This window comes from Chiloscyllium punctatum, chromosome 49 (assembly GCF_047496795.1).
Source record: "Chiloscyllium punctatum isolate Juve2018m chromosome 49, sChiPun1.3, whole genome shotgun sequence".
Lineage (NCBI taxonomy): Eukaryota > Metazoa > Chordata > Chondrichthyes > Orectolobiformes > Hemiscylliidae > Chiloscyllium > Chiloscyllium punctatum.
The window spans coordinates 16,470,856-16,498,149 of NC_092787.1; the positions used below are offsets into that span (position 1 = coordinate 16,470,856).

Consider the following 27,294-nt stretch of genomic DNA (forward strand, 5'->3'; position numbering starts at 1 on the left):
TATCCTTAAACTCATGCCTCCGATTCTTGATTCCCCCAACCCTGCGAAAAAGACTGAGTGCATTCACTCTAACCATGCCTCTCATGATCTTATACACTTCTATAAGGTCCTCCCTCAGTCTCCTATGCTCTCAAGGATAAGGCCCTAGATTGTCCAATCTCTCCCTATAACCCAGACCATTGAATCCAGGCAACATCTCTGTAAATTTCTTGTCCACTTTTTCCAGTTTAATAACATCCTTCCTATAGCAAGGTGACTAAACTGAACATAATACTCCAAGTGCGGCCTCACCAATGTCTTGTACAACTACAACATTCTATATTCAGTGCCCTGACTGATGAAGGCCAGTGTGCCAAAAGCCTTTTTCACTGCCCTGTCTACATGTGACTCCACTTTCAGAGAACTGTGAATGTGAATTCCAAGATCCCTCTTGGAATCTCCATGCCGACCAAATATCCCAACCCAATCTAGTCCCACCTGCCAGCACCCGGCCCATCACTATCCACAATACCTCCTAATTTAGTGTCATCAGCAAACTTACTAATCATGCTTCATACATTCTCATCAAATTGTTGATGTAGATAACAAATAGTAATGGGCCCAGCACTGACTCTGAGGCACTCCACTAGTCACAGGCCTCCAGTCTGACAAGCATCCTTCACTATTACCCTCTGCTTCCGACCATCAAACCAATTTTGTATCCAATTTGCCAGCTTGCCCTGGATTCCAAGTGATCTAATCTTCCAGAGCAGCCTACCATGTGGAACCTTATCAAAGGCCTCACTGAAATCCATATAGACTACGTCTATTGCCCTGCCCTCATCAACCTTCCTGGTCACTTTATCAAAGAATTCTAACAAATTCGTGAGGTATAATCTCCCACTCACAAAGCCTTGCTGATTATTCTGAATCAAATCCTGTCCTTCCAAATGCGTGTATATCTTGTCTCTCAGAAAATTCTTAAGTAACTTACCCACCACAGACATTAAACTTACTGGTCTATAGTTTCCAGGCTTTACTTTGCAGCCCTTTTTGAATAATGGCACAACATTTGCCACCCTCCAGTCTTTTGGGACCTCACCAGTGGCTAACAATGATGCAAAAATATCAGCCAGGGCCTCCGCAATTTCTTCTCTAGCCTTGTCCCAATTTAGAACTTGAACCTGTGGATGAATTTTGTCCCCTTCCATAACTATTTTAAATGGTCACTAGTCCCAAAATGCTCTCCCACTGTCATCTCCATCACCTATCCTGCCCTATTTTCCAAGAATGAGTTGTGTTTTGCCCCTTCCCAAGTAGGACCCTCTATATACTGCTTGAGGAAACTTGCTTGAACACACTTAACAAAATCCACACCATCTAAGCCCTTAAAGCTCTGGCAGTCCCAGCCTATGTTAGGAAAATTAAAATCCCCTACTGTGACAACCTTATTGCTGTTGCAAGTCTCCCCAGTCTCCCTGCATATTTGTTCTTCTAATTCCCATTGACTATTCGGGCCTATAGTACAACCCAAATAATGTCACCATCCCCTCTTTATTTCTTAGCTCCACCTACAAAGCCTCACTAATGATCCTTCAGTTAGTTAATCTCTGACTACTGCTGTGATACTCGCCTGAATCAAAAACTCCTCCTCCTCTCCTTCCATCACCTCTATCCTGCATAAAGCACCTGTAATCTGGCACATTAAGATGCCAGTAAGGTCCCTCCATTAGCAATGTTTCTGTAATGGCTATAATATCCCAGTCCCATATACTGTACCTATGTATGCCCTGACCTGTTAGCCCTTTGCATTGAAATAAATGCAGTTTAACCCAATAAATATTCCTTGCACCCTGTTGTGTTCCAGCCTGACCTGTCTTTTCAACATACTATTTCTGATTTTCTCAGAGCTTCTTAGTGTCCTCCCATTCACAGTATTTCTTTGTCTTGGGTTAGAATTAGAATTAGAATCCTTACAGAATTAGAATTCTGGTAGTGTGGAAACAGGCCCTTCCGCTCTACAAGTCCACACTGATCCTCCAAAGAGTAACCCACCCAGACCCATTCCCCTACCCTGTATTTATCCCTGACTAATGCACCCAACCTACACATCCCTGAACACTATGGGCAATTTAGCATGGCCAATTCACCTGACCTGCACATCTTTGGATTGGAGGACGAAACTGGAGCACCTGGAGGAAATCCATGCAGACACTCGGAGAATGTGTAAACTCCACATAGGCAGTTGCCAGAGGCTGGAATTGAACCCGGGTCCCTGGTGCTGTGATGTAGCAGTGCTAACCACTGAGCCACCATGCCACCCTAAATTCCATTTAAATTCCATCTGTCCACATGATCAATTTGTTTATACTGTATGCTCTTCTAACATAAGACCTTCTCCTCACTGTCAACAACCTGGCCAACCTTTGTATCATCCACATTATATCATTCCCCCCAGTACTGGTAAGGCATGTAATATATTTAATTTGTGTAATTCATGGATTCAAGTGCTTCAGTAAATATCGTATATTACAATGATGAGTGAAAGGCTGTCATAATTGTCGGAAAGGCTGCGGAGGAACCAAAGTATGCTGCAAATTCATGTATCCATACTGGGTTGTTACTGAATTTTACATATATATCTCTTTAACAGAAACTTTTATTGCATCTCTGTAGATTATAGTGGAAACAGGGATCACACATTTATAGTTCACTGCATTACTAAAGAAAGAAGCAATGAGTAATAAGCATAGAAGCTTTATAAATATTGTACAGAAAAACAACAATCTCACCTTTTGGTAGCGTTTTGGATGTACTATTGGTGCAGGGTCCACTTTCGGTACAGCTTTACTCAGCACTGCTGCACGGGTTTGATAATTCTTTACAAGAGTGACCTACAATTGCAAAATGTGGAAATACGAAAACCAGTAGAATTAGAATCAACACCATCAAGTAGATCAGGGTGCAGCCAATGTTAAGTCAATTCAATCTGATCCAGCAGCTAAGTACCTTCTTATTAAACATTTCTATAGATATGGAACCTAGCTTAAAATGTTCTTTCATAATATAATGGGTAGACACATGGGCTGAATTTCTTCAAAATTTGGTTAAATGTCAATTTTGAGGTGTTTCTTGGATGGTTTCTCTTTGAATGTTCGAGCAAGTTTCCTTGTGCAATCTTACAATGTTCACTTCAGTAAGGATGCATCACACGGCTCTTGCACTATCTTTCACTGACCAGTGATGGGAGTGCTTGTTGGTGCTGGGATCCTTCGGTATTATATTATATTGTCATCATATTACCTCCTGCGATACTGTATTTAAATCTCAGCTGTGCCCCAGTTCAAATAATGCAAGATCTTCATAGTGTTGAATCATGACAAGCATCAACTGAGGAACATAGAAGATAGTACAGGCCCTTCGACCCTCGATGTTGGGCCGATCTGTGAAATTAACCTGATGCCCATCTAAACTACACCATTCCATTATTATCCATATGTTCGTCCAATGCCCAGTTAAATGCTCTTAACTTTGACAAATCTACTATTGTTGCAGGCAGGATGTTCCATGCCCCTACTAGTCGCTGAGTAAAGAAACTACCCCGATATCTGTTTTAAATCTATCACCCCTCAATTTAGATTAGATTAGATTACTTACACTGTGGAAACAGGCCCTTCAGCCACACCAACCCGCCGAAGCGCAACACACCCAGACCCATTCCCCTACACCTAACACTACAGGCAATTTAACATGGCCAATTCACCTGACCTGCACATTTTTGGATTGTGGGAACAAACCAGAGCACCCGGAAGAAATCCACGCAGACACAGGGAGAATGTACAAACTCCACACAGTCGCCTGAAGCAGGAATTGAACCCGGGTCTCTGGCACTATGAGGCAGCAGTGCTAACTGCTGTGCCACTGTGCCACCCTCATGTTAGCCTTCACCATCCGAGGAAAAAGGCTCTCACTGTTCACTTTATCTAACCCTGTGATTATCTTATACGTTTCGATTAAGTCACCTCTCAACCTCCTCCTCTCCAACGAAAACAGCCTCAGTTCCCTCAGCCTTTCCTTGTAACACCTTCCTTCTATACCAGGCAACGTCCTAGTAAATCTCCTCTGAACCCTTTCCAAAGCTTCCACATCCTTTCTATAATGCAGTGACCAGAACTGTATGCAATACTCCAGGTATGGCCTTCCCAGTGTCTTGTACAGCTGAAGTATGACCTCGTGGCTCTAAAACACAATTCCCCTACCAATAAACATCAATACACCATATGCCTTCTTAACAACCCCATCAAACTGGGTGGCAACTTTCAGGGATTTATACACCTGGACACCGAGATCTCACTAACAAGAATTTTACCATCAGCCCAGTACTCTGCATTCCAGTTGTTTCTTCTGAAGTGAACTAGCTCACACTTTTCTGCATTAAACTCCATTTACCACTTCTCAGTCCATCTTTGCACCTTATCTACGTCCCTCTGTAACCCACAACATCCTTCGGCACTATCGAACTCTGCCTACCTTAGTTTCATCCGCAAATTTACAAACCCATCCTTCTACACCCACCTCCAGGTCATTTATAACAATGACAAACAGCAGTGGCTCCAAATCAGATCCTTGTGGCACACCACTGGTAACTGAGCTCCAGGATGAACATTTTCCATCAACCACCATCCTCTGTTTTCTTTCGGCTAGCCAATTTCTGATCCAATTTGGTAAATCACCTTCAATCCCGAAACTCTGTATTTTGTTCAATAGTGTACCATGTGGAACCTTATCAATCACCTTATGAGTCCACATACACCCCAGCAACCACCTGTTTTGTCACCTTTTCGAAGAACTCAATAAGGTTAATTAGGCACGACCTACCCTTCATAAAACCATGTTTGCTATCTCTAATCAAATTATTCCTTTCCAGATGATTATAAATCCTATTTCTTATAACCTTTTCCAATACCTTATCCACAACCCAAGTAAGGCTCACTGGCCTATGATTACCAGGGATGTCTTGACTCCCCTTCTTAAACAAGGGAACATTTGCTGTCCTCCAGTCTTCCGGCACTACTGCTGTCAACAATGATGACATAAAGATCAAAGCCAAAGGCTCTGCAATCTCCTCCCTGGCTTCCCAGAGAACCCGAGGATAAATCCCATCTGGCCCAGGGTTCTTATCTATTTTCAGATCTTTCAAAATTGCTAAAACCTCCTTGTTGTCAACTGCAATCCCATCTAATCTAATAGCCTATATCTCCACGTTATCACTAACATTGCCCTTTTCCAATGTGAATACTGATGAAAAATATTAATTAAATGCTTCCCCTATATCCTCAGATTCGACACACAACCTTCCACTACTATCTTTGATTAGTCCTAATCTTACTCTATTTTGGGAAATTTCATGAAGGGTTTTCTTTGTAAGCTCTAGCAAGTTACTTCACACAATTCTCTGCTGCTTCACCTCATTAAGTATGCACCACAACTTCATGGTGCCACTCTCACCCGATCCTGTAAATAGCAACAGCAAAATGATTGCCAGTGCTGGAACCTTCTATGTTCATGCCGAGAACTCTATGTATAAAAATCAGTTGTACATCATGACAAATGCTGCCAGCTTGGTCTGAGGCTCTAGCCGGAATCAGGTGAAATGTCCACTGTCTGGAGGAATGTCATCTTTGAATTGGGGTAGGCCTTTCGGCATCATGCCATTATTTGGGAAGCTTGACTCTTCAATCTTACCTTCAAAGATTGAGCCCAGTATGTGGAAAGAATACGTTATTTTTTCCAGGCAAATGACAGTGGGCAGATGAAAAGCAATGAGTAATTCTCCTACCAGCTTGTGGATCTGCAGCTTTTTCAGTTTTTAGGAGCTTAACTTTCCCTGAAGCACCAGATACCATAAAACCTTTACAGAGTTCTCAGATTTAGTTAAGAAATAATACAACTTCAAACCTCCTCTAATTCTGAGATACTATTAGTTTTATTTGGCAATTCAAGAATTTCATGTTGAGATTTTTGACTGGGTTAAGATGACTTACAGAGGCACGTGAATTGGCTTAACCCTTAATGAGATACTGAGAGACTGTTTGGTATATGGGATTAATGATGTAACCATGCAAAACAGCTTACAAGCTGAAGCCCAATTGGACTTAAGTAGCCACTACAACTTGCTGTATCATTGGAAAATGCGGTGAGTGGAGCATATGAGTTGCAGATTATTCAATGGAAGTGGACACCCTCAGCAGTTTGATTGGGTTTGGGGAAAACCAATTGCGTGAAGGCAATTGCATAGCCTGACTCAGGACATATCCTGAACAAAGGGACTCTAGGTCAGCCCACAGTAAAACTCCAAAACAAAGCCAATCCCAGGCCAAACAGTTAAAATTTTCTTCAAGATCCAGGCCAGCAAGCCATTGTAGTTGCTGCTGATATGCAGACTCGAGGCAGCAGAAGAGTCTCACTCGACCGAAATGGAGTAAGAGAACTCCTAGGCCAGTATCCAGGAGTGTGCACACCCTAGAAAGTCCATCTGCATCTGTTTTAGAATAGTTAAATTGCTTAGCAACATCCAAATCAGAACCAATCAAAATAAATATCTGGTTAAATGGTCACCCAGTTCTACTGGAGTTTGATATTGGCGCGGCTGTTTCAATGATTGCAGAACTAGTCTTTAACAAAATTCACTGCGGATTTCAACCCTTAAATTTGTGCAAGACCTCAGAACATATACCAGGGAACCTTTACACATTAATGGTACAACCTCAGTTTCAGTCTATTATGAGAAGCAGCTGGTTCAGTTACCACAGATTGTAATAAAAGGCTCAGGCCCAAACATTATGGGGCAAAATTGGAAAGATTCACCTCGATTGGCTGAACATGTTTCAATTAGAAAATGGCTGCCTGAGTGAAATTCTAATCAAATACCTGGATGTTTTTCACAAAAGGACTATCAAGGGAGTCAAGGCCACCTTGCATGTTGACTAGGAAGCAATTCCACGATTCTGCAAGGCCTACCCAGTGCCATTTGCCTTATGGGCAAAAATACAGGCAAAAAAAGGCTGGGAAGTGATGGAATCATTAAATCAGTCCAGTTTAAAACAGGACAGCACTAGTAGTACTGATTGTGAAACTCGACAGTTGGTTTGCCTTTGTGTGCATTTTGAAATGATAATCCGTGTTTCGCAGTTGGATAAATACCCAATCCCTTACTTGGAGGATTTATATGCAAAGCTGGTGTGGGGTGGTGGGACGGGGTGGAGGGGGAGGGAGGTAGGGTGTGCTGTCCTTCATGAAGCTGGACATGAGCCATGCGTACTTTGTGACTAGGTGAGGATTCCCAGAAGAATGCTCCAATTAATAATCATTTATATCAATATATGACACTGCGATTTGGGTATCGCCAGCCTGTGCAATTTTTAGCAGACGATAAAGAAAGTTTTACAAGATCTGCTCCAGGTCCCCATTTATCTTGATGACATGCTAATAACAGGGAAAACCAATAAGGAGCACTTAAAACATGTTTGGATGTTTCTCTCAGCCTAAGAAGGGAAAAATGTGTGCTTCAGACATCCTAAATGATCTACTATGGCTAATGAATCGACAAAAACTGGGTTACACCCATTGGAAGATAAAGTGAGAGCGATCAAAGATGCTTTGCTCTCACATCAGTACCAGAGCTTAGGTCTTTCCTTAGGTTGGTAAAATTATTACAAAAAAGTTCATACATGACCTGGCCTCCATCCTGGCACCTTTGCATCATCTCTTAAGAAAGAGTCAGCCTTGGAAATGGTCACATGGCCAAGCCATAGCTTTTAGGGAAGTGAGGAAACAGTTACCATCTTCTAAGGTGTTAGCACACTATGATCCCAAATAAGATCTGGTATTGACGTGCAATGCCTCTCTGTATGGCATCAGGTAGTATTAGCTCCTAGGTAGCCCAAAGGAGAGGAATGCCCAATATCGTACTCATTCAGGACTTTGGCTCATGCAGAGTGTAAGTATGGCCAGGTAGAGAAGAAAGGTTTGGTGGTCATATTTGGAATAAGCAAGTTCCACCAATACCTTTACGGATGTAAATTTGAAATTTGAAGGCTGGCTCAAAGAAACAGCCCACAGCTTCACTAGTTACCAAAATGTCCCATTTCCTATTTGATTATAAGACCACCTCTCATGCAACTACAAGGATCATTCCAACAAAATTGCTAATAGGTGCTAATAGGGAGAAGACTCAGCACTAAGTTAAATCTGAGCTTCCTGGACCCAGGGGAAATGGATGAAACATCAGAAATGCCAATGTCTGACATAAGACTCCACTAAGTGAGAGAGTCAGTTTGCTTGGGGACCAAAGTTTGGTGTATGAACTACAAGCATGGACCTCCATTGTTAAGAGGCACGTTGGGTCCAATGATGTAGGAAGTTCACTGGAGTTAGAAGAATGAGAGGTGATCTAATTGAAACATATAGGATTCTTAAGGAACTAGACAAGAGTAAATGCTGAGATGATGCTTCCTCTCATGGGAGAATTTAGGACCAGAGGGCATAGTCTCAGAAATAAAAGGGTGCCAAATTAAGACTGGCATGAGGAAGAATTTCTTCTCTTAGAAAGTTGTGAGCCTTTAGAAATCCTGAGAGTCGTTGTGTATATTTAAGGTTGAGATAGATAGATAGATCCTTAAGCAGTAAAGGAATCAAGGATTACGGGGAAAGGACAGGAAAGTGGACATTAAGAATGTTAGATCAGCTATAATCGTATTGAATGATGGAGCAGGTTTGAGAGGCCAAATGGCCTACTCCTGTTCCTATTTCTTATTGTCTTATAGTTTCCCTTTCTGGGAGAATCTCAGAATAAGGGGTCACACACTTAAGACAGTATCTCTTTCTTTTATTGTCTTGTGGGATGTGGGTGTCACTGACTTGACCAGCATTTATTGTTTGTCCTAATTGCCCTTAGAAGATGGAAGTGAGCTGCCTTCTTGAACCATTGTAGTCCATGTTCTGTAGGTAGATCAACAATGCCACTGGGGAGGGAACTCCAGGATTCTGGCCCAACAACACTGAAGTGACATATAAAAGAGGCTAGGATGATGTGAGATAAATCCTTTTCATGCAGCAAGTAGTTAGGCTATGGAATGCACTGCTTGGAAATGTAGTGAAGGCAGGTTCAATTGAGCCATTCAAGAAGGCACTGGATGATTATTTGAATAGAAATAGTGTGCATAGGTATGAGGAAAAGCAGGAGATTGGTCCAAGATAATGATGTTCTTTGAAGAACCAGTACAGGGACAATGAGCCAAACAGTCTCCTTCTGCATCGTATCAATTATATTCTTGTATGACTAGTCCCCTTAGGTAGTGTGACATGCTCATTTTGTTGAAGTATGTTTAGAGTGTTTGCTGCAATAAGCTGTTGACACCTGCTGCAGGTATGATATTGACTTAACACAGTGCTGTACAGCAGCATGACCGTCCCCTTGACTAATCGTGGTTGGCCAACATGACCAACTGCTTGGCTTTCCATCTGTACTAAAACGCAAGGAAAGACAGAACTGTTCTGAGCATGCAGATTTTCAATAGCACCAATGCAGAAAAAGTAAGGCAGAGATGTTGTGAGCATCCAAGTCAACGCAAAGCAAATGAGTTCTAAGAAAACAAACTAAAAGCTCTGAGATGCAACCTGTTCTAATGTTTGAGATGGGTATGTCACAGAATATAAAGCAGCCTAGCAGCAGAATTACACTGAAAGCTGTCAGTGAGCTCCAAATTGTAGTAATGAACTACTGAAATGTATTATAAGTGAGTCCAAGATACGCCATGATGATGTGGTGAGGTTGGCTTTTCCAAAACTACCTCCCGGGATGGAGAGTGCAGGCAGTCGCTGCCCATGCAGTGTACCCTGGGATGTTGGAGGATGCTGTCCTAGACGGATACCCGGAGAAGATGCCAGTGACCTGCAACTACTATTATGAAGATGTGGTTGTACCTTTAAGAGAGTGAAGGACTTGGCAAGTACACCGAGTGCTGGAGAATTTACAAAGTAACACTTGATTCAGAACAAACAGCACTTGCTGAGTTTCTGTGAGACGAAAACACTAATTTGAATTCAGCCATCAGTTTAAATTATACCTTGAAAAATATGAAACTCCAATCCAATTTGAATCGAGTATATTGACAATCTTAAGAGCCAATGACACAATCCAATGCTTTGTGGGTACAAGACCGGGGAAACTTTAATGGTTGAGAGGAGAACTGCCAAGCCCAGCATGTAAACAGACTGATTGAAAAATAACTCTCTTAAAAGTATCTTTTTGATCAGTAACCTGTGACACAGAAATTCCTAAGAAAAAGAAGACACAGGAAGATCTGAATAGAAGAATGAAAACTCTCTGGTTTTGAGAGAAGAGGGGTGGTTTTCTAAATCTTGATTGGAAGTTTTATTGGACTAGTATTATAGAAGGGAAGGTAATAGATAGGTTAGAGTAAGGGATGGTAAATAGTTGTTCGTTAATTATTCTCTGTTATACTTTAAGAAATAAAGTTGTTAAATTTTACTTTAAGTAGTTGTTGGCCACTTGAATTTTTACAGATTACTGCACGGGATAAAATCTTTGCTGTGTTGCTGGTTTTAAATTAAGCAGGAGGGTTTACCCTGTGTCGCAACACTACCAAGTAATCATTTTGACTTTTATGTCAGAAATTGGTGCTGTCTAGTTTCTGTTCACTGCCTGGGAAAAGTAGCTAACTGTTTAAAACTGAGGCAAAGAATTAATTAATTGGAAATGAGACCCTTGCCACTTATTAGTGAGATTTTCACTTAGGCTATGAAACCTTATGTGGAAAATAAGACCTTTTTTTTGTTGATGTCCAGAATCTCATTTTTTCATTCTTTCCCAAGTTTCCCAACTGTCTTATGATTCATCATTCAAGGCCTGGAAAAATTTTGTCCCATATGTTAACATGGACTAATCAATAGAATCTTTTTACTGATACAGTACATAGTCAAATGCAGATGTAGGAAAGCATATGGGGATTAACTTAATAATGCAAAGATGAAATCTTCCAATTATGATTTACAACAAGACTAGTACAAGGGTGGATAATGTACAGTTACTCCAATAGCATTTGCATTGGTACATTAAAATGCTGATCCATACGGTATAGCATATATGTTCACGGTGTAGCAATATAACAGCTCTCAGTTTCCTATCCAACAGAATTCCAATTTGAGTCGTGCTTTAGGGGTGCCAACTAACAAAAAGTAATGTCTTAGGCTCTTTCACTCGTACCTGTGGATTAATAACAAGGTATCATTCGTAAAATCCAGTAAGCTGTTTGGTGCTTAGTTAATAATATATGGGAGGAGAGGTGGGAGCTGGTTAGATGCTAATGTGTCATTCAGAACAATGCCAACAGTGTGGTTTCAATTCCCATCTTGGCTGAAGTCAACTTAGGACATGTTTCTTACTTAATGTGGTGTGGTGTCCCACATTTATTGAACTAACTGTGTCTCTTTATCAAAGATACCCTATAGTTCCTTGTGAGCTATAGCTAATTACTTATCCATCTACATGGGAGGGGAGAGAACTTTCTATTTTTTTATACAAATTGCTTAGTTTTTATTTGCAGGTGTTGTTTAGAACTAGTTTTCCTAAGTGTTGGCCTTGATTGCATTGTATGCTTCAGGGAAAAAAAGAAGTTGGTTGTTGGACCTCAAATAAGCCCCAGGCTCAATGTTTGCATTTGCAAATGTCCTAAACCACCTTCAGGCATGGCTAAGGTACAGTTAGTTTTTGTTGTTCTTCACCCAGCATCACAGCAAGTTTGCTTTTTGGCTGAAAATAGGCGAAGTATTTTTCCTGCATGCCATTTTGGAACTTCAGTAGGCTGCTTTGCCATTGTATTGGGTAAACAGGCACTATTTTAATTTAATATTTAACCCAAGGTTGTGATACATATTGCAGAATTCATCATCCTGCTGTTTAGAGCTACAAAATCTAATTGCTGTTAAATAGATTGATGTTTGAATTTTTATACTTCTAACTTGCTCTTGATTTTTAGTCTGCTCCTGAAGTGTGAGATCACTGCTTTTGAATGCTATTTCTTGGCTTGTGTCACATGACTTCATTTTTGAATGTGAATTATTATGTTCCCCAAGAGTTTCCTAAGGTTCTGACTCCGAAGGGTGATTCAGATATTTGACAGTGACAATTACTGTGGACTTTAAAAGTAATTCCATCAAGATGGAATAATTTTTCTTTACTGGGATAATAATGTGCATGATTTATATTTGATTTAATATTATTTATTTTAAAGTTTGTATTTTGAACTAGTGGCTTGTGGTTTGGGTCTGTGTCTATGAAGGAATGGAATGTTTAAGTTATGAATATTTCTGTAGCCATACTGATTTCTTTTAAAAGACAACATAAAAGACTTTCTGGTTTTATTTTAATTGTATGAATTTTATGACCAGACTAAACATTTGTGCATTAGGTTACAATTAGAAGGGTCCAAAAATTGCAGGTTATTTTTGTCTTAGGTGAAGCACCTAAAGCTTGGACAGTTTTGGTTTACTTGGCTGAAGTTGGATGTGTAAAACAGTTATCCCAGGGAGATAATTTAGAACTATAAAGAAACAGGGTGCCTTGTTGTAAGGAGTTTAGTTTGAAGGTTCCAGAGTATAAATATTTGGTTAAAACCCTAAAGGGGTTATCTTTAGCTGAGAAAGTCTAAGTTCAATTGCATAAAGAACACAAGGAAGAGGTGGTTAGATTCTCAAGACCACACTATTGAAGCACATTTAAATAAAGCCTTGTGGGTGCGATAAAGAAGGAAATTCTCTCTAGAGTGTGTACTGTAAAAAAATACTATTGGGATTTAGAGGTGTAACCAAAAGCACAAATGTTTAGTCCGGTCAAAATCTTCAAACTTCTACCATATGTTACTAGTTTGGTTTATTCTATTTTATTATTCATTCATTTTGCAAAATAAATTTCTATTTTATTGTTAAATCCAAATCTGTATTTCAGTGAAATAACATCTTATTAAAACTAAAAAAACAAATAAATTATGACTAATCAAGCCTGATTTCACACTTGAATCTGACTTGTCCAGTAATAACATCACCTGGGATCATAACAATAAGCATAAACTTCATCAGTCATTTAGGATCATCAATTGATTCCTCCAACCAAACACAAATTATGGCTCTAACACGACTTTTAACCATGTACAGTTAAACATGACTCCAAGTTTGATCTGGCGGAAGTACTCTGAATTTATCTGGTCAAGCCACCTGACAAAGGAGCGGTGCTCTGAAAGCTTGTGATCTCAAATAGACCTGCTGGACTATAACATGGTGTCATGTGACCTTTGGCCTTGTCCATCCCACTCTAATACCAGCACCTCCACATCATGAATTTACCTGGTAACAGGTTTCTGGAGCAAAAATATTTTTTCCTGGTGTAGTCACTGATTCTGGCAAACAGCAACATAATTGATTTGGGGTTGATTTGTTTTAAAGCTCATCTCTTTGCTTTCTAAATAAACTACAAAGCTAATTTTTAAAAAGAAAACACTGCCCTTCGACTGAAACAGCTGGAGTCTTGCTCATAACTTGGCAGGGTTCCAGCAAAGTGATCAGCTTTCTGGGATGGTTAACAAAGAAATATCCCATGTGGTAAATCCGCTGAGCATGATTTCCAACTCGGTCCTTGCCATGTGACACAGTGGCTGTATTTCTGACCAAAGGAGCTCCAAAAATACAGGTTTGGTTTCAACTGGATTATTGTGTCCAGTTCTAGGCATCATACTTTAAAACACAATGCAGAAAAGATTCACCAGGGTTGAAGAACTTCAGTTATGTAGGAAAATCAATGAAGTTCGGACAATTTTCCTTGGCAAAGAAAAAGTTGAGTGGAGATTTCAAAGAGGCATTCAAAATCATGAGGGCTTGGATATTGTAAGTAAGAGAAATTGTCCCCATTGGTGGAAAGATTGAGAAATAGAGAACACAAAATTAAACTAATTGGCAACAGAAGCAATAGCGACTTGCAGAAAAATTTTGTCACGCAGTGAGTAGCTAGGATCTGAATGCACTGCCACAAAGTATGGTAGATGAAGGGAAAAAGTGAGGACTGCAGATGCTGGAGATCAGAACTGAAAATGTGTTGCTGGAAAAGCACAGCAGGTCAGGCAGCATCCAAGGAGCAGGAGAGTCGACGTTTCGGGCATGAGCCCTTCTTCAGGAATGAGGAAAGTGTGTCCAGCAGGCTAAGATAAAAGGTAGGGAGGAGGGACTTGGGGGAGGGGCATTGGTTATGCGATAGGTGGAAGGAGGTCAAGGTGAGGGTGATAGGCCGGAGTGGGGTGGGGGCGGAGAGGTCAGGAAGAAGACTGCAGGTTAGGAAGGCAGTGCTGAGATCGAGGGATTTGACTGAGACAAGGTGGGGGGAGGGGAAATGAGGAAACTGGAAAAATCTGAGTTCATCCCATGTGGTTGGAAGGTTCCTAGGCGGAAGATGAGGCACTCTTCCCCCCAACTATCGTGTTGCTATGGTCTGGCGATGGAGGAGTCCAAGGACCTGCATGTCCTTGGTGGAGTGGGAGGGGGAGTTGAAGTGTTGAGCCACGGGGTGGTTGGGTTGGTTGGTCCGGGTGTCCCAAAGGTGTTCTCTGAAACGTTCCGCAAGTAGGCAGCCTGAAGCTAAACACCGCTGAGGCTAAACGGCAGCTCACGGACACCTCCTCCTACTGCCCCCTTGACCATGACCCCACCTCCCATCACCAAACCATCATCTCCCAGACCATCCATAACCTCATCACCTGAGGGGATCTCCCATCCACCGCCTCCAACCTCATAGTCCCACAACCCCGCACCGCCCGTTTTGACCTCCTGCCCAAAATCCACAAACCTGACTGTCCCGGCCGACCCATTGTCTCAGCCTGCTCCTGCCCCACCGAACTCATCTCTGCATACCTCAACACAGTCCTGTCCCCCTTAGTCCAAGATCTCCCCACCTACGTTCGGGATACCACCCACGCCCTCCACCTCCTCCATGATTTTCGCTTCCCTGGTCCCCAACGCCTTATCTTCACCATGGACATCCAGTCCCTGTACACCTCCATCCCCCATCACGAATGACTCAAAGCCCTCCGCTTCTTCCTTTCCCGCCGTACCAATCAGTACCCTTCCACTGTCACCCTCCTTCGATTGACTGAACTGGTCCTCACCCTGAACAATTTCTCTTTCCAATCCTCCCACATCCTCCAAACCAAAGGAGTAGCGATGGGCACCCGCATGGGCCCCAGCTATGCCTGCTTGTTCATAGGATATGTGGAACAGTCCATCTTCCGCAGCTACACTGGCACCACCCCCCACCTTTTCCTCCGCTACATCGATGACTGTATCGGCGCTGCCTCGTGCTCCCATGAGGACATTGAACAGTTCATCCACTTTACCACACCTTCCACCCCGACCTCAAATTCACCTGGACCGTCTCAGACTCCTCCCTCCCCTTCCTAGACCTTTCCATTTCTATCTCGGGCGACCGAATCAACACGGACATTTACTATAAACCGACCGACTCCCACACCTACATAGACTACACCTCCTTCCACCCTGTCCCCTGTAAAAACGCCATCCCATATTCCCAATTCCTTCGTCTCCGCCGCATCTGCTCCCAGGAGGACCAGTTCCAACACCGTACAACCCAGATGACCCCCTTCTTCAAAGACTGCAATTTCTCCCCAGACGTGATCAACGAGGCCCTCCACCGCATCTCCTCCACTTCCCGCTCTTCCGCCCTTGAGCCCTGCCCCTCCAATCGCCACCAGGACAGAACCCCACTGGTCCTCACCTTCCACCCCACCAACCTCCATATACATCGTATCATCTGTCGTTATTTCCGCCACCTCCAAACGGACCCCACCACCAGGGATATATTTCCCTCCCCTCCCCTATCAGCATTCCGAAAAGACCTCCCTCTGTGACTCCCTCGTCAGGTCCACACCCCCCACCAACCCAACCTCCACTCCCGGCACCTTCCCCTGCAACCGCAAAAAATGCAAAACTTGCGCCCACACCTCCCACCTACTTCCCTCCAAGGCCCCAAGGGATCCTTCCATATCCGCCACAAATTCACCTGCACCTCCACACACATCATTTATTGCATCCGCTGCACCCGATGTGGCCTCCTCTATATTGGGGAGACAGGCTGCCTACTTACAGAACATTTCAGAGAATACCTCTGGGACACCGGGACCAAACAATCCAACCACCCTGTGGCTCAATACTTCAACTCCCCTTCCCACTCCACCAAGGACATGCAGGTCCTTGGACTCCTCCATCGCCAGACCATAGCAACACGACAGTTGGAGGAAGAGCGCCTCATCTTCTGCCTAGGAACCCTCCAACCACAAGGGATGTACTCAGATTTCTCCAGTTTCCTCATTTCCCCTCCCCCCACCTTGTCTCAGTCAAATCCCTCGAACTTAGCACTGCCTTCCTAACCTGCAATCTTCTTCCTGACCTCTCTGCCCCCACCCCTACTCCAGCCTATCACCCTCACCTTAACCTCCTTCCACCTATCGCATTTTCAATGCCCCTCCCCCAAGTCCCTCCTCCCTACCTTTTATCTTAGCCTTCTGGACACACTTTCCTCATTCCTGAAGAAGGGCCCATGCCCAAAACGTTGATTCTCCTGCTCCTTGGATGCTGCCTGACCTGCTGCGCTTTTCCATGGTAGATGAAGGGTCAATTAAGGCTTTCCAAAGACTGTTTGATCATTATCTGAAAAGAAAAGAATTGCAGACAACAGGGCAATGGTAGGGACGTGGTACTTGGTGAATTACTCCTTCATGGAGCCAGCACAGACACAATGGGCAATAAAATCTCCTCTTCTGGTGACAAGACAGTGATTAACACCTGCAGGAGTCCTTGTATTGCAAAAATGCTCGCAACCTTTTAATTGTCATCCCTGTGTTTGAAAAATTAACTGTATGGACATTCAACTACTTTGAGTGGGTGTCCACAATGACTAAGAACGTTGAGTCCATGAAAGGGCCTACATAGTTGATGTGTAACTGAGTCCAGGCTGTTCCCAGGAATGTGGGAGAGCTGCTAGTGGTCATTTTCATCCTTACAGACACTCTAGACACTGTCCCACCAATGTGGCTATGTTGGCATCCAATCCCAACCGCCAGACAAAACTTCTCACCAACATCTTCATTTTGGAAATCCCTGAATGACCTGATGGGAGTTTAGCTAGTAGCCGGTGGCAACCTTTGCTCGGACAATGACTCTTGCTCCCCATAATAATATGCTGACTTTTCTATGATCTGGTCTTGCCAGATCCAGAAAGGTTTCAATTCTGGTTGTAATGGCCCTTTTGTTACTCCCATCACCACTGGCTGTTTCAGTTTTGCCAGGATAGCATCTTTTTGAGTCCACAGTCTAATATTGTCAGTGGTGACTGGAAGGGCGTCTGGAAAGTTTAAAACCAGAATGAAATCTTGTAGTGGCAGCACCACTGGTGGTGTATCCACCAGAAGGAGGCAGCTCGAGGCATTAGCATTTGCTACTTGGCCTCCTAGACAGGGTAGAGGCACCCTGCCTCTATTCCTGATGAAGGGCTTTTGCCTGAAACATTGATTTTCCTGCTCCTCGGATGCTGCCTGACCTGCTGTGCTTTTCCAGCACCACTCCAATCTAGACTCCTAGATAGTGTTCCAGCTTGTAATTATACACATTAGAATAAGAGCCCACCGCAGAACTTGACCTGAAGCTATGGGGTGGCATGGCCCTGTCCTCTTTAAGTAGCCTTATCAGGGCTTTGTAGACCATTACTATTACACACACCAAAGATGATGGGCAAACTATCCTTCTTTATCTGGGCATATCTTTGAACATCATCAGCCAAAGTCCAGGAAGCACATGCTATTGGCGTTTCTATTTCTTTTGTTTTTTTTTAATTCATTCTTGTGGAACGTGGGCGTCATTGGCTGGCCAACATTTGTTGCCTGTCAACAGTTGCAATTGACAAGGTGGTGGTGAGCTGCCTTCTTGAACCAATGCAATGTGTTTGACCCATAATGGTGAATTTCTGCAGTGTATCTTGTAGTATATACTGATGCTACCGAGTGTCAATGAAGGATGAAGTGGATGTAGTGCCAATCAAGCATGTTGCTTTGCTCTGGATGGTGTCAAGCTTCTTGAGTGTTGTTGGAGCTTTATGCATTCCAGGCAAGTGGGGAGTATTCTATCACACTCCTGACTTGTGCCTTGTAGATGGTGAACAGGCTTTGGGGAATCAGGAGGTGAGTTACTGAATGCAGTATTCCTAGCCTTTGTAGTATCCAGTGTCTCCAACCATTTTTTGATATCCTGTGGAGTGAATCAAATCAGCTGAAGACTGGTTTCTGTAATGCTGGGACAACAGGAAGAGGCCAAGATGGATCATTAATTACCCCAAACAATGATAGCTGTTTCTTTACTTCCCTAAAGGCTACATCATGGCTATAAGACAATTCCCAAGGCTGACCCTTTTTCAATAGCAAATGTAAGGGTGCCAGGATGGAGGCTATGTTATGAATGCATTTTCTGTAATAATTCACCAAGCCAAGGAAAGACACAAGTTTCGTTATGGACAAGGGTACTCTGGAACCTTCGATTGCCTCACTTTATCTTCCAGTGGGTATTACCCAGTCTTTTTGACTCTGTAGCCCAAGTAGGTCACTTAGGATGCTTGGAACACACATTTTTCCCTCCTAAGGTGTACCCCCACCTTGGAGCAATGTTTAAGCATTTAATCCAAGTTTTCTGAATGCTCTTTATTGGTTTTCCTGGTTATTAGCACATCATCCAGATAAATGACGAACTGAGGTAGACCTTATAAAATGTTCTCCATCATCTATTGGAAAATAGCACAGCTGATAATACCCCAAAAGGCATTGCAGATGTTGGTACAAACCCTCATGGGTATAAATTGTAGCATATCTCTGGTGATCCTCATCTAATTCCAACCGAGGGCAAGCATGGCTCATGTCCAGCTTCGTGAAGGACAGACTCCCCCACTCCCTTTGCATATTAATCCTTTATGCAAGGAATTAGGCATTTATCCAGCAGCAAGAAGCGGTTTACTGCTTGTTTGAAATCCCCACAAAGGTGAACCAACCTGTTGGACTTTACAATCGGTACAACTGGTGCTGCCCATTCTCAAACTGTACTGGTTTAATGATACCTTCGCTTTCCAGCCTCCTGATTTAAACCTGTACCTTTGCCCGTAAGGCAAATGGCTTTGGGTGGGCCTAGCAGAATTGTGGAATTACTTCTTGGTCAATATGTAAGAGGTGACCTTGGCTCCTTTGATAGTCCCAAAACTTCCCTGAAAATCCTCTGAGTATTTAATTAGGACTTCATTCAGGCAGCCATTTTCTAATCGAAATAATTTGAGTCAATCAAGTTGAATCTTTCTCAACCAATTTTGCCCCATCAAGCATGGGACCGAGCCTTTTACTACAATCAGTGGTAACTGAACCAGCTGCTTCTCATAACAGACTGGAACTAAGTTGTACCCTTCGTGTGTCTGTGTGTGTGTGCGTCCTTGATGAACTATGTTCCACTTGGCTTGCAGGTACACAAATCTTTCAGTTCTGAAGCCCAACATTTTGCCCTGAATTGAACTTAAAACTATCAAAAACAGCTTTCAGCATCAAATAAATCTGTACAGAAGTTATTATTATATTTGTTCAAACTTACAATATTCATCTGTACATATAAAACATGTATAAGTCTTATTAATATCCATTAAGTATAAGCATATAAGGCTGATGAAACAGTGTAGAAAGTAAAGGGTAGTGTTAATAATGCTTAATAAAATTAATTTAAGTAACAAAAAAGCAAATATAATTTTTATGTTCTTATTAATAGTATAAACTTCAATTAGAGTCATTCTGTATTACAATTTATTCTGAAAGTAAGTGAACCTCTTCCACTCCAGTTTAAACTGGGTCCCATTCCAGTTTTTGTTATGAGATGCCCTGCAGATGTTTCATTTATAAAACACACGTTAGGCTGTAAACAAACCTGGTGGGTCTTTTTCTTCTGCCTGATCCGGTCTCTTGCTTTTTGCTCGTCCATCCATTCCTTCTGGAATTTATTCTCCAGTAGGTCAAACATGGGGGTTGAGGGCCTGGGGGAAAGCATTACAAGTCAATAATCACCTTGAGTTTCTTTGACTATTAGGATGTTCAAATGTGTATTCCCTGATGATGAGCAAAATAAAACAGAAACTTGCTTCTTATATGAAAAAAATAATAGGTTAGATTTTGTAACCATTATCTAAGAATGGGAAAATCTTGCAAAAATCTATGAGCAATTTTCATAGGTCAGTTAATAGAGAAGACATCTCCACATGTGAGAAGAACAGAACAAGAGGCCATAAATATAAGATAGTCACTAATAAATTTCATAAGTATGCAAGAATAATTTATTTACTGTAGAATGTGGAATTTACAATTACAGGGAGCAGCTGGGGTGAATATCATTTATGAATTCAAGAGGAAGCTGGATAAGCACATAAGAGAGAAAAGTACAAGGATATATTGATGAGATTAGATGAAGAGGATTGAACAGCGGCTCCTGTGGAGCATAAACATTGGCATAGACTTGTTGACCTCTTTTGGTGCTGTAAATATTTTGTAACCTCATGGTTTTTGCGATTTTACATAAGGTAGTTATATTTTAGCCTCATAAGTACAGTCATTACACTTCAAAATAATTATTGCATGATGTGTTCCCAATGTTAAAATGCAAATGTTTATTTATCTCCTCAGCTCTTCCAGTTGTGCTTATCAGAAAGCTGTGCTTTAATGCTTAAGATGTGCAGAAAAATGTGACCATTATTCCAAGTTTAAATTTCTTTTCTCAGGTAATAGTCTTTGGATTACTCTTTACCCAAATTAAATGAAAACTATTGCTGATTTGAAATTATTTTAGGATAAATATTGAAAAATGAGACCAGGCAAGGGTCTTGGATAATATGATTGACAAGAAAGAGTCTTTCAATGCCATTGGCCCCTAAATTTCTGAGATTGGCCTTTGAATCATCTCCTGTAACCTACCACAAAAGTTACACAGCATTTTAATTTTCTTTTTGTATACATTTATATTGGATGGCAGGGTGTCTGGAAGCTGGTGGTGGAAAATAATTTTACCTTTGATCTCAGATATTTTGTGGAAGTAACTACTTTTGTGATAAATAATTTGTTTTCTCCACCCAATTTGTTTTGCATTTTGTCAGTCATGCAAGAAAATTAAGCTGTACAATGCATATTTATTGAGGAATAAAATCAAATTCATTACTGGGAAATATACTGTGCTATGTATTTTGTCGAGAATAATATATTAGCAATTAGGAGTCATTATTTTCATCAAGAATTCTGTGGTGAGAAACAGTTAATGTTTCAGGTAAATGATGACAGTTCTGATGAATGTTGATATACATGAAAAGATGAGTGGGATTATAACATAAGAGTGAATGGTCATCATTAATATTAATTCTGTCTTTATCCACAGCTGCTGCCTGACATACTGAGTATTTTCCAGCATTTCTAGTTTGTATTTCAGATGTTCAGGATTAATGGTATTTTGATGTTGAATCTCATCAAGAGGCCTGGATGATGAAAAAACTACTTTTGTATAACATGAAAGATGTATAACTACCAACTGAACTCAGGAGTAAGATTATACGGTGAAACTACTCCAGGATAATTCCCTTGTTCAAGAAGGGGAGTAGGGATAACCCTAGAAACTATAGGCCGGTGAGCCTCACTTCTGTTGTGGGCAAAGTCTTAGAGAGAATTGTAAGGGATAGGATTTATGAACATCTGGATAGGAATAATGTGATCAAGGATAGTCAGCATGGTTTTGTGAAGGGCAGATCATGCCTCACAAACCTTATTGAATTCTTTGAGAAGGTGACTAAGGAGGTGGACGAGGGTAAAGCAGTAGATGTGGTGTATATGGATTTTAGTAAGGCGTTTGATAAGGTTTCCCATGGTAGGCTACTGCAAAAAATACGGAGGTATGGCATTGAGGGTGAGTTGGAGGTTTGGATTAGGAATTGGCTGGCTGGAAGAAGACAGAGGGTAGTAGTTGATGGGAGAGGTTCATCTTGGAGTGCAGTTACTAGCGGTATTCTGCAAGGATATGTTTTGGAACCATTGCTGTTTGTCATTTTTATAAATGACCTGGGGGAGGGGCTAGAAGGTTGGGTGAGCAAGTTTGCGGATGATACGAAAGTCGGTGGAATTGTTGACAGTGAGGAAGGATGTGGCAGGTTACAGCGGGATATAGATAAGCTGCAGAGCTGGGCAGAAAGGTGGCAAATGGAGTTCAATGTGGGTAAGTGTGAGGTCATTCACTTTGGTATGAGTAACAAAAAGATAGGGTACTGGGCTAATGGTCGAATACTTGGTAGTGTGGATGAGCAGAGGGATCTTGGTGTCCATGTACACAGATCTCTGAAAGTTGCCACCCAGGTAAATAGTGCGGTGAAGAAGGCATATGGCATACTGGCTTTTATTGGTAGAGGAATTGAGTTCCGGAGTCCTGAGGTCATGTTGCAGTTGTATAAGACTCTGGTGTGGCTGTTTCTGGAGTATTGTGTGCAGTTTTGGTCACCATACTATATGAAGGATGTGGAGGCACTGGAACGGGTGCAGAAGAGATTTACCAGGATGTTGCCTGGTATGGTAGGAAGATCGTATGAGGAAAGGCTGACGCACTTGGGGCTGTTTTCATTGGAGAAAAGAAGGTTTAGGGGTGACTTGATAGAGGTGTACAAGATGATTAGGGGTTTAGATAGGTTTGACCGTGAGAACCTTTTTTCCACGTATGGAGTCAGCTATTATGAGGGGGCATAGCTTTAAATTAAGGGGTGGTAGGTATAGGACAGATGTTAGGGGTAGGTTCTTTACTCAGTGAGTCGTGAATTCATGGAATACCCTGACAGTAGCAGTGGTGGACTCTCCCTCTTTATGGGCATTTAAAGGGGCATTGGATAGGCATATGGAGGATAGTGGGCTAGTGTAGGTTAGGTGGGCTTGGATCGGCGCAACATCGAGGGCCAAAGGGCCTGTACTTTTCTATGTTCTATGTTATTCCTCTAAAATAATGCAAACTGATGTTACTTGGAATTGCCAACAAGATGATATGTGCTGAGCATGGTTATGTGTGCATGGGTCTGGATGTATGATACAGTGTTGAAGCACCCTATTCTAAATGTAGCTTGCTCACAGGAGGAGGAACAATTGTAGCATAATCATCACACATGGATTGAATGGTAATCTGCACTCAATTAGCAGAAACATCCAAGTATATATCATGTTGATGCTTGAAAATCAAGCTTCACTTCCAACATTGAAACACTTTGTTTATTGATGGTCAAAAATTCCAGATATTTCTCTGTATTTCTCAAAAAAATGTAAATTCTGAATTAAAACCTTTTTTTATAAATGACAGACAGAATCAGACCAAACAGAAAATTGGTTAATGTATCTGACTAAACATTTAAGCTAATTGATGGTTTGTGGATTGAAAATGTTTTTTGGTTCTGTATAATTCTTCAATTCCACAATTCTATTCACTGGAAAAGATTTTCAGAAAACCTTTTTTATAGATGTATATTAGAAAAACATATGCGCATATTTTGAAAAATGCAGGGGGCTTGAAGAATTAATGTGCTGTTCTTATCTGAGATGTGAAAAGTTACTGTTACTGCAGTAGCAGTGTTCACATTCAAAACATTAGCAGTGCTCACCTTTTGTACCTTGCATGGAAAAACTTAAAATCTGTCTATGGTCCATTCGAACTGATTCACAGCAGGAAGTGTGCAATGCTATAACGCTGTTCCTTTGGGGCCAGGTACACAATGCAGGTTTCCACCTGCATGCTTCTATTCAGCTAATTGTTCCCTTCTGGCCCAGTCTGTCTGTACTAACAAGGACAGTAGCAGGATGGTAATTGAAGTACTTAGCAATACACACATGAACAGGATACTGTGACTAATTACGGAGGTGTGGGAGGGCCTTTGGCTATTTAATTATTTGTGGTTTATGGGAAAACCTTAAAATGGAGAAAGTTAAAATATTCATTTTGGTTGTGCAATAATATATCCTCAGTTGTATTTTGAAAAAGATCTTGCACAATATTGAAGTAGTTATGATGTGGCACAAGTGCTGTGGATCGGTTGCTATCAAACACTTGTGTCAATCCTTTCAGTCCTAAGATATTTTTGATCTTCAGATGTCCGGTACAAGAGATTATTCTTGTTATATTAGCAGCAGGAATAATACTAAAGATGGGTGCTGAAAGATAGATAAAGTTAGCAGTGACGTTAATAAATGTCCCTATCCAATGTGTTTAGGCATACGTGTTTCTACATAGTTTTGTGGTGCAGTATTGAGAGTTTGCTGTGTTGTATAGGGTGCTGTCCTTTGATGAGACTCTTATCCAAGGCCTTCTCAGATGAATGTAAAAGGTTTTACAGCACTATTCAAGGAGGGGTTCTCCCAGTGTGCTGACGATGATGGTGATAGGTGGATGCAAGTCGGGGGCTACTGTAATTGGTCAGTGGGAAGGGTGGAGTGAATAGGTGCATAGGAAAATGGATCGATAAGAACAGCTCCAGGAGGTGAGGAGGTGGTGTGGGGCTAGACATGGGATAAGGCTGGAGAAGGAGGGACTTTGAAGCTGGTGAAGTCGATGTTGAGGCCGTTGGGCTGTAAGCGTCCCAGGCAAAATATAAGGTGTTGATCCTCCAGTTTCCATTTGAAAACTGGGGCAATTAAAATGGATGGTAACTTTAATTTCCACTCCCTCAACAACATGTCCGTACTTGGCCTCCTCCACTGTCAGAATGAGGCCAACCCATTCTAATCTGTCCACCTTCCTATGCACCTATCCACTAAGCTATTTTTGTCTCTGGTTCGCTATGTTCTTTAGGGAAGGAAACTGTTATCCTGTGAATGGATTAAAAACCGCTTTTATCTTAATCAGAAAATACCATGAAATATCACAAGAACACTTACATCATGGAGGTTGAGCGCTTATGGAGCATTTAACAATAATAAACACTGAGAATTCTCCACATACATGAAAACAAGTTAGAACATAGAACAGAACAGGGCCTTTGGCCCATGATGTTGTGCCGAGATTTAATCCTAAGGTAAAATATAGTAACAACCTACACACCCCTCAACTCACTACTATCCATGTGCATATCCAGAAGGAGGAAAAGCTGCAACTTGAAGAGAAAAGGGTAAGAAATACAGACTCTAGGGTAGAAATCTGTAACCACAATCAACGAAGAAGCTTTTCAAGATGTTTGTGAAAGCAGGAATGGAGATGCCATGGGATAAGGAACTGTATAGGGAATTCCAGATATCGGGGCTCTAAAATGCAAAAATGCAGCCACTAATGATAGAATAAAAGGAAGAGAATTGAAGAGAGGAGAGTGGCATATAAGGAATATGCTAGGAAGAAATCACTGATCCAGTGTGGCTTTGAAATGGTTTCAAAGCAAGGAGAGGAATTTTGGAATTTCCATGTGTTTTGGGCCAGGCCAAACCCCCCCAAAACATTTCAAGAAGCTAGCCCATACCTTAACTTTACTAATTGGTGTAAAGTGGGTATTCCAGGAGAGAATCAGCTGGTCAAGCCACTTAATTTTCAACAAAACAGAATTTATTTACAAGATTGCTGAATGAAACACAAACAGAAAACAGAATACCGAATAACTTAACCACTCTGAAAACCCAATTGATCATCCCAACTTAATGATGCTGTTCTAAATACTTGTAACAATCCCCATAAACACCCCTTGGCACAAAAGGTAAAATCAAACACAAGTTCTTACAGGATTGAAGGCAGAGAGAGAGTATCAGTCTGGACCTGCTTCTTTGGGTCCAGCAGCCTTTCTTCACACTACTGCTAAAACAAAACTGGCCACACCCCTTTCATTGTCCAAGCGTTTTTTTCTAATCTGTTAGCTATTATCAAATTGGCCCTAAAACCCTTTAACCCCCAGACTTTTCGTAGTCTGTGTTATTTACGTCCTGTCTGAAAAAATGCCAAGGACTGCATAAGCTTGTTAAAGAAACAGCTTTGTCACACTTTCCCCCTTAAAAAGAAAGAACCATCAATATCTAAAGATGGCTTCATTTTAAAACCTCTTAAACCTAAATTGATAGTACGTGAAAACACCCACATACGTTACATTGACTATAAACATGCAAACATGCACAACTACATTCTGTTTCAGTCTGTTGTACTCCTGTCACCAAACGCCTCCATTTCTCATTTGAGTTTCGACAATGTTTCGGTAATCACATTTTTTAGTCCTGCCACATGCATAATTTTCAAACTGAATGGCTGTAACAACAAGCTCCATCTAAACAGCCTGATATTTTTGTCCTTAAATGTCTCTACGAACTTCAATGGGTTATGATCAGTGTATATGATTGTTTCAGACACGTTACTGGTAACGTAAACTGGTAATGAAATGTTGTAATGCCAACACCAAGCTCAAAGTCTCATTCTTAAATGTTGAATATTTCTGCTGATGAATGTTCAACTTCCTGGAGAGCACTGACACCCACATCACTTGCATCGATAGCCACCTTGAAAGGCTTTGTGTAATTAGGTGTGGCTAATACTGGGACAGTGGGTTAACACAGCTTTCAGGCTGTCAAGTGCCTTCTGACAGTCCACTGTCCACTGAAACCTCTTGCCTTTCTTTAAGCAATTGAGTGAGCGGAGCAGCCACACTGCTAAAATTTAGTACAAATTTTCGATGAAATCCACTCAATCCCAGGAACCGTAGTACTATTCTTTTTGACATTGGTATGGGAAATTCCCCAATTACCTTTGTTTTTGCATCCTGTGGGGTCATTTGTCCATGTCCAATAACATGACCCAGGATGGTGACTTGGGCTTTGGCAAATTCACTTTTAGTCAGGTTAATCACCAAGCCTGCCTTTTGAAGTCGATTAAATAAGTCTGATAAATATTGGAAATGTTTAGTCCCTGTGTGACTAAAAATCACAAAGTCATCATCATATATGACACAGTTGGGTAATCTGGCAATGACCTTATTGGTTAGTCTCTGAAATGCAGCTGGCACAAATGGCATGACTTTAAAGTGAAACAGTCCATTTGGCGTTACAAAAGCCAAAATTATCTTTGCTCTTTCTGATAAAGGTACCTGCCAGTATCCTGTGAGCAAGTCCAACTTAGAAATACAAGTTGCTTGTCCCA

The 27,294-nt window shown here is 41.6% G+C and overlaps 1 protein-coding gene across 2 annotated transcripts in view; it reads right to left on the minus strand.

Moving 5' to 3' along the window:
• Positions 1 to 27,294, minus strand: part of cfap77 (cilia and flagella associated protein 77) — a 237,508-nt gene that overhangs the window by 31,634 nt on the left and 178,580 nt on the right. For both annotated transcript variants that reach the window (XM_072566320.1, XM_072566319.1), the window contains 2 exons: positions 20,062 to 20,167; positions 2,772 to 2,873 (listed from right to left, as the gene is read on the minus strand). In XM_072566320.1, coding sequence (XP_072422421.1) covers positions 2,772 to 2,873; positions 20,062 to 20,167 — 208 coding nt within the window. The remainder of the gene's footprint in view (positions 1 to 2,771; positions 2,874 to 20,061; positions 20,168 to 27,294) is intronic.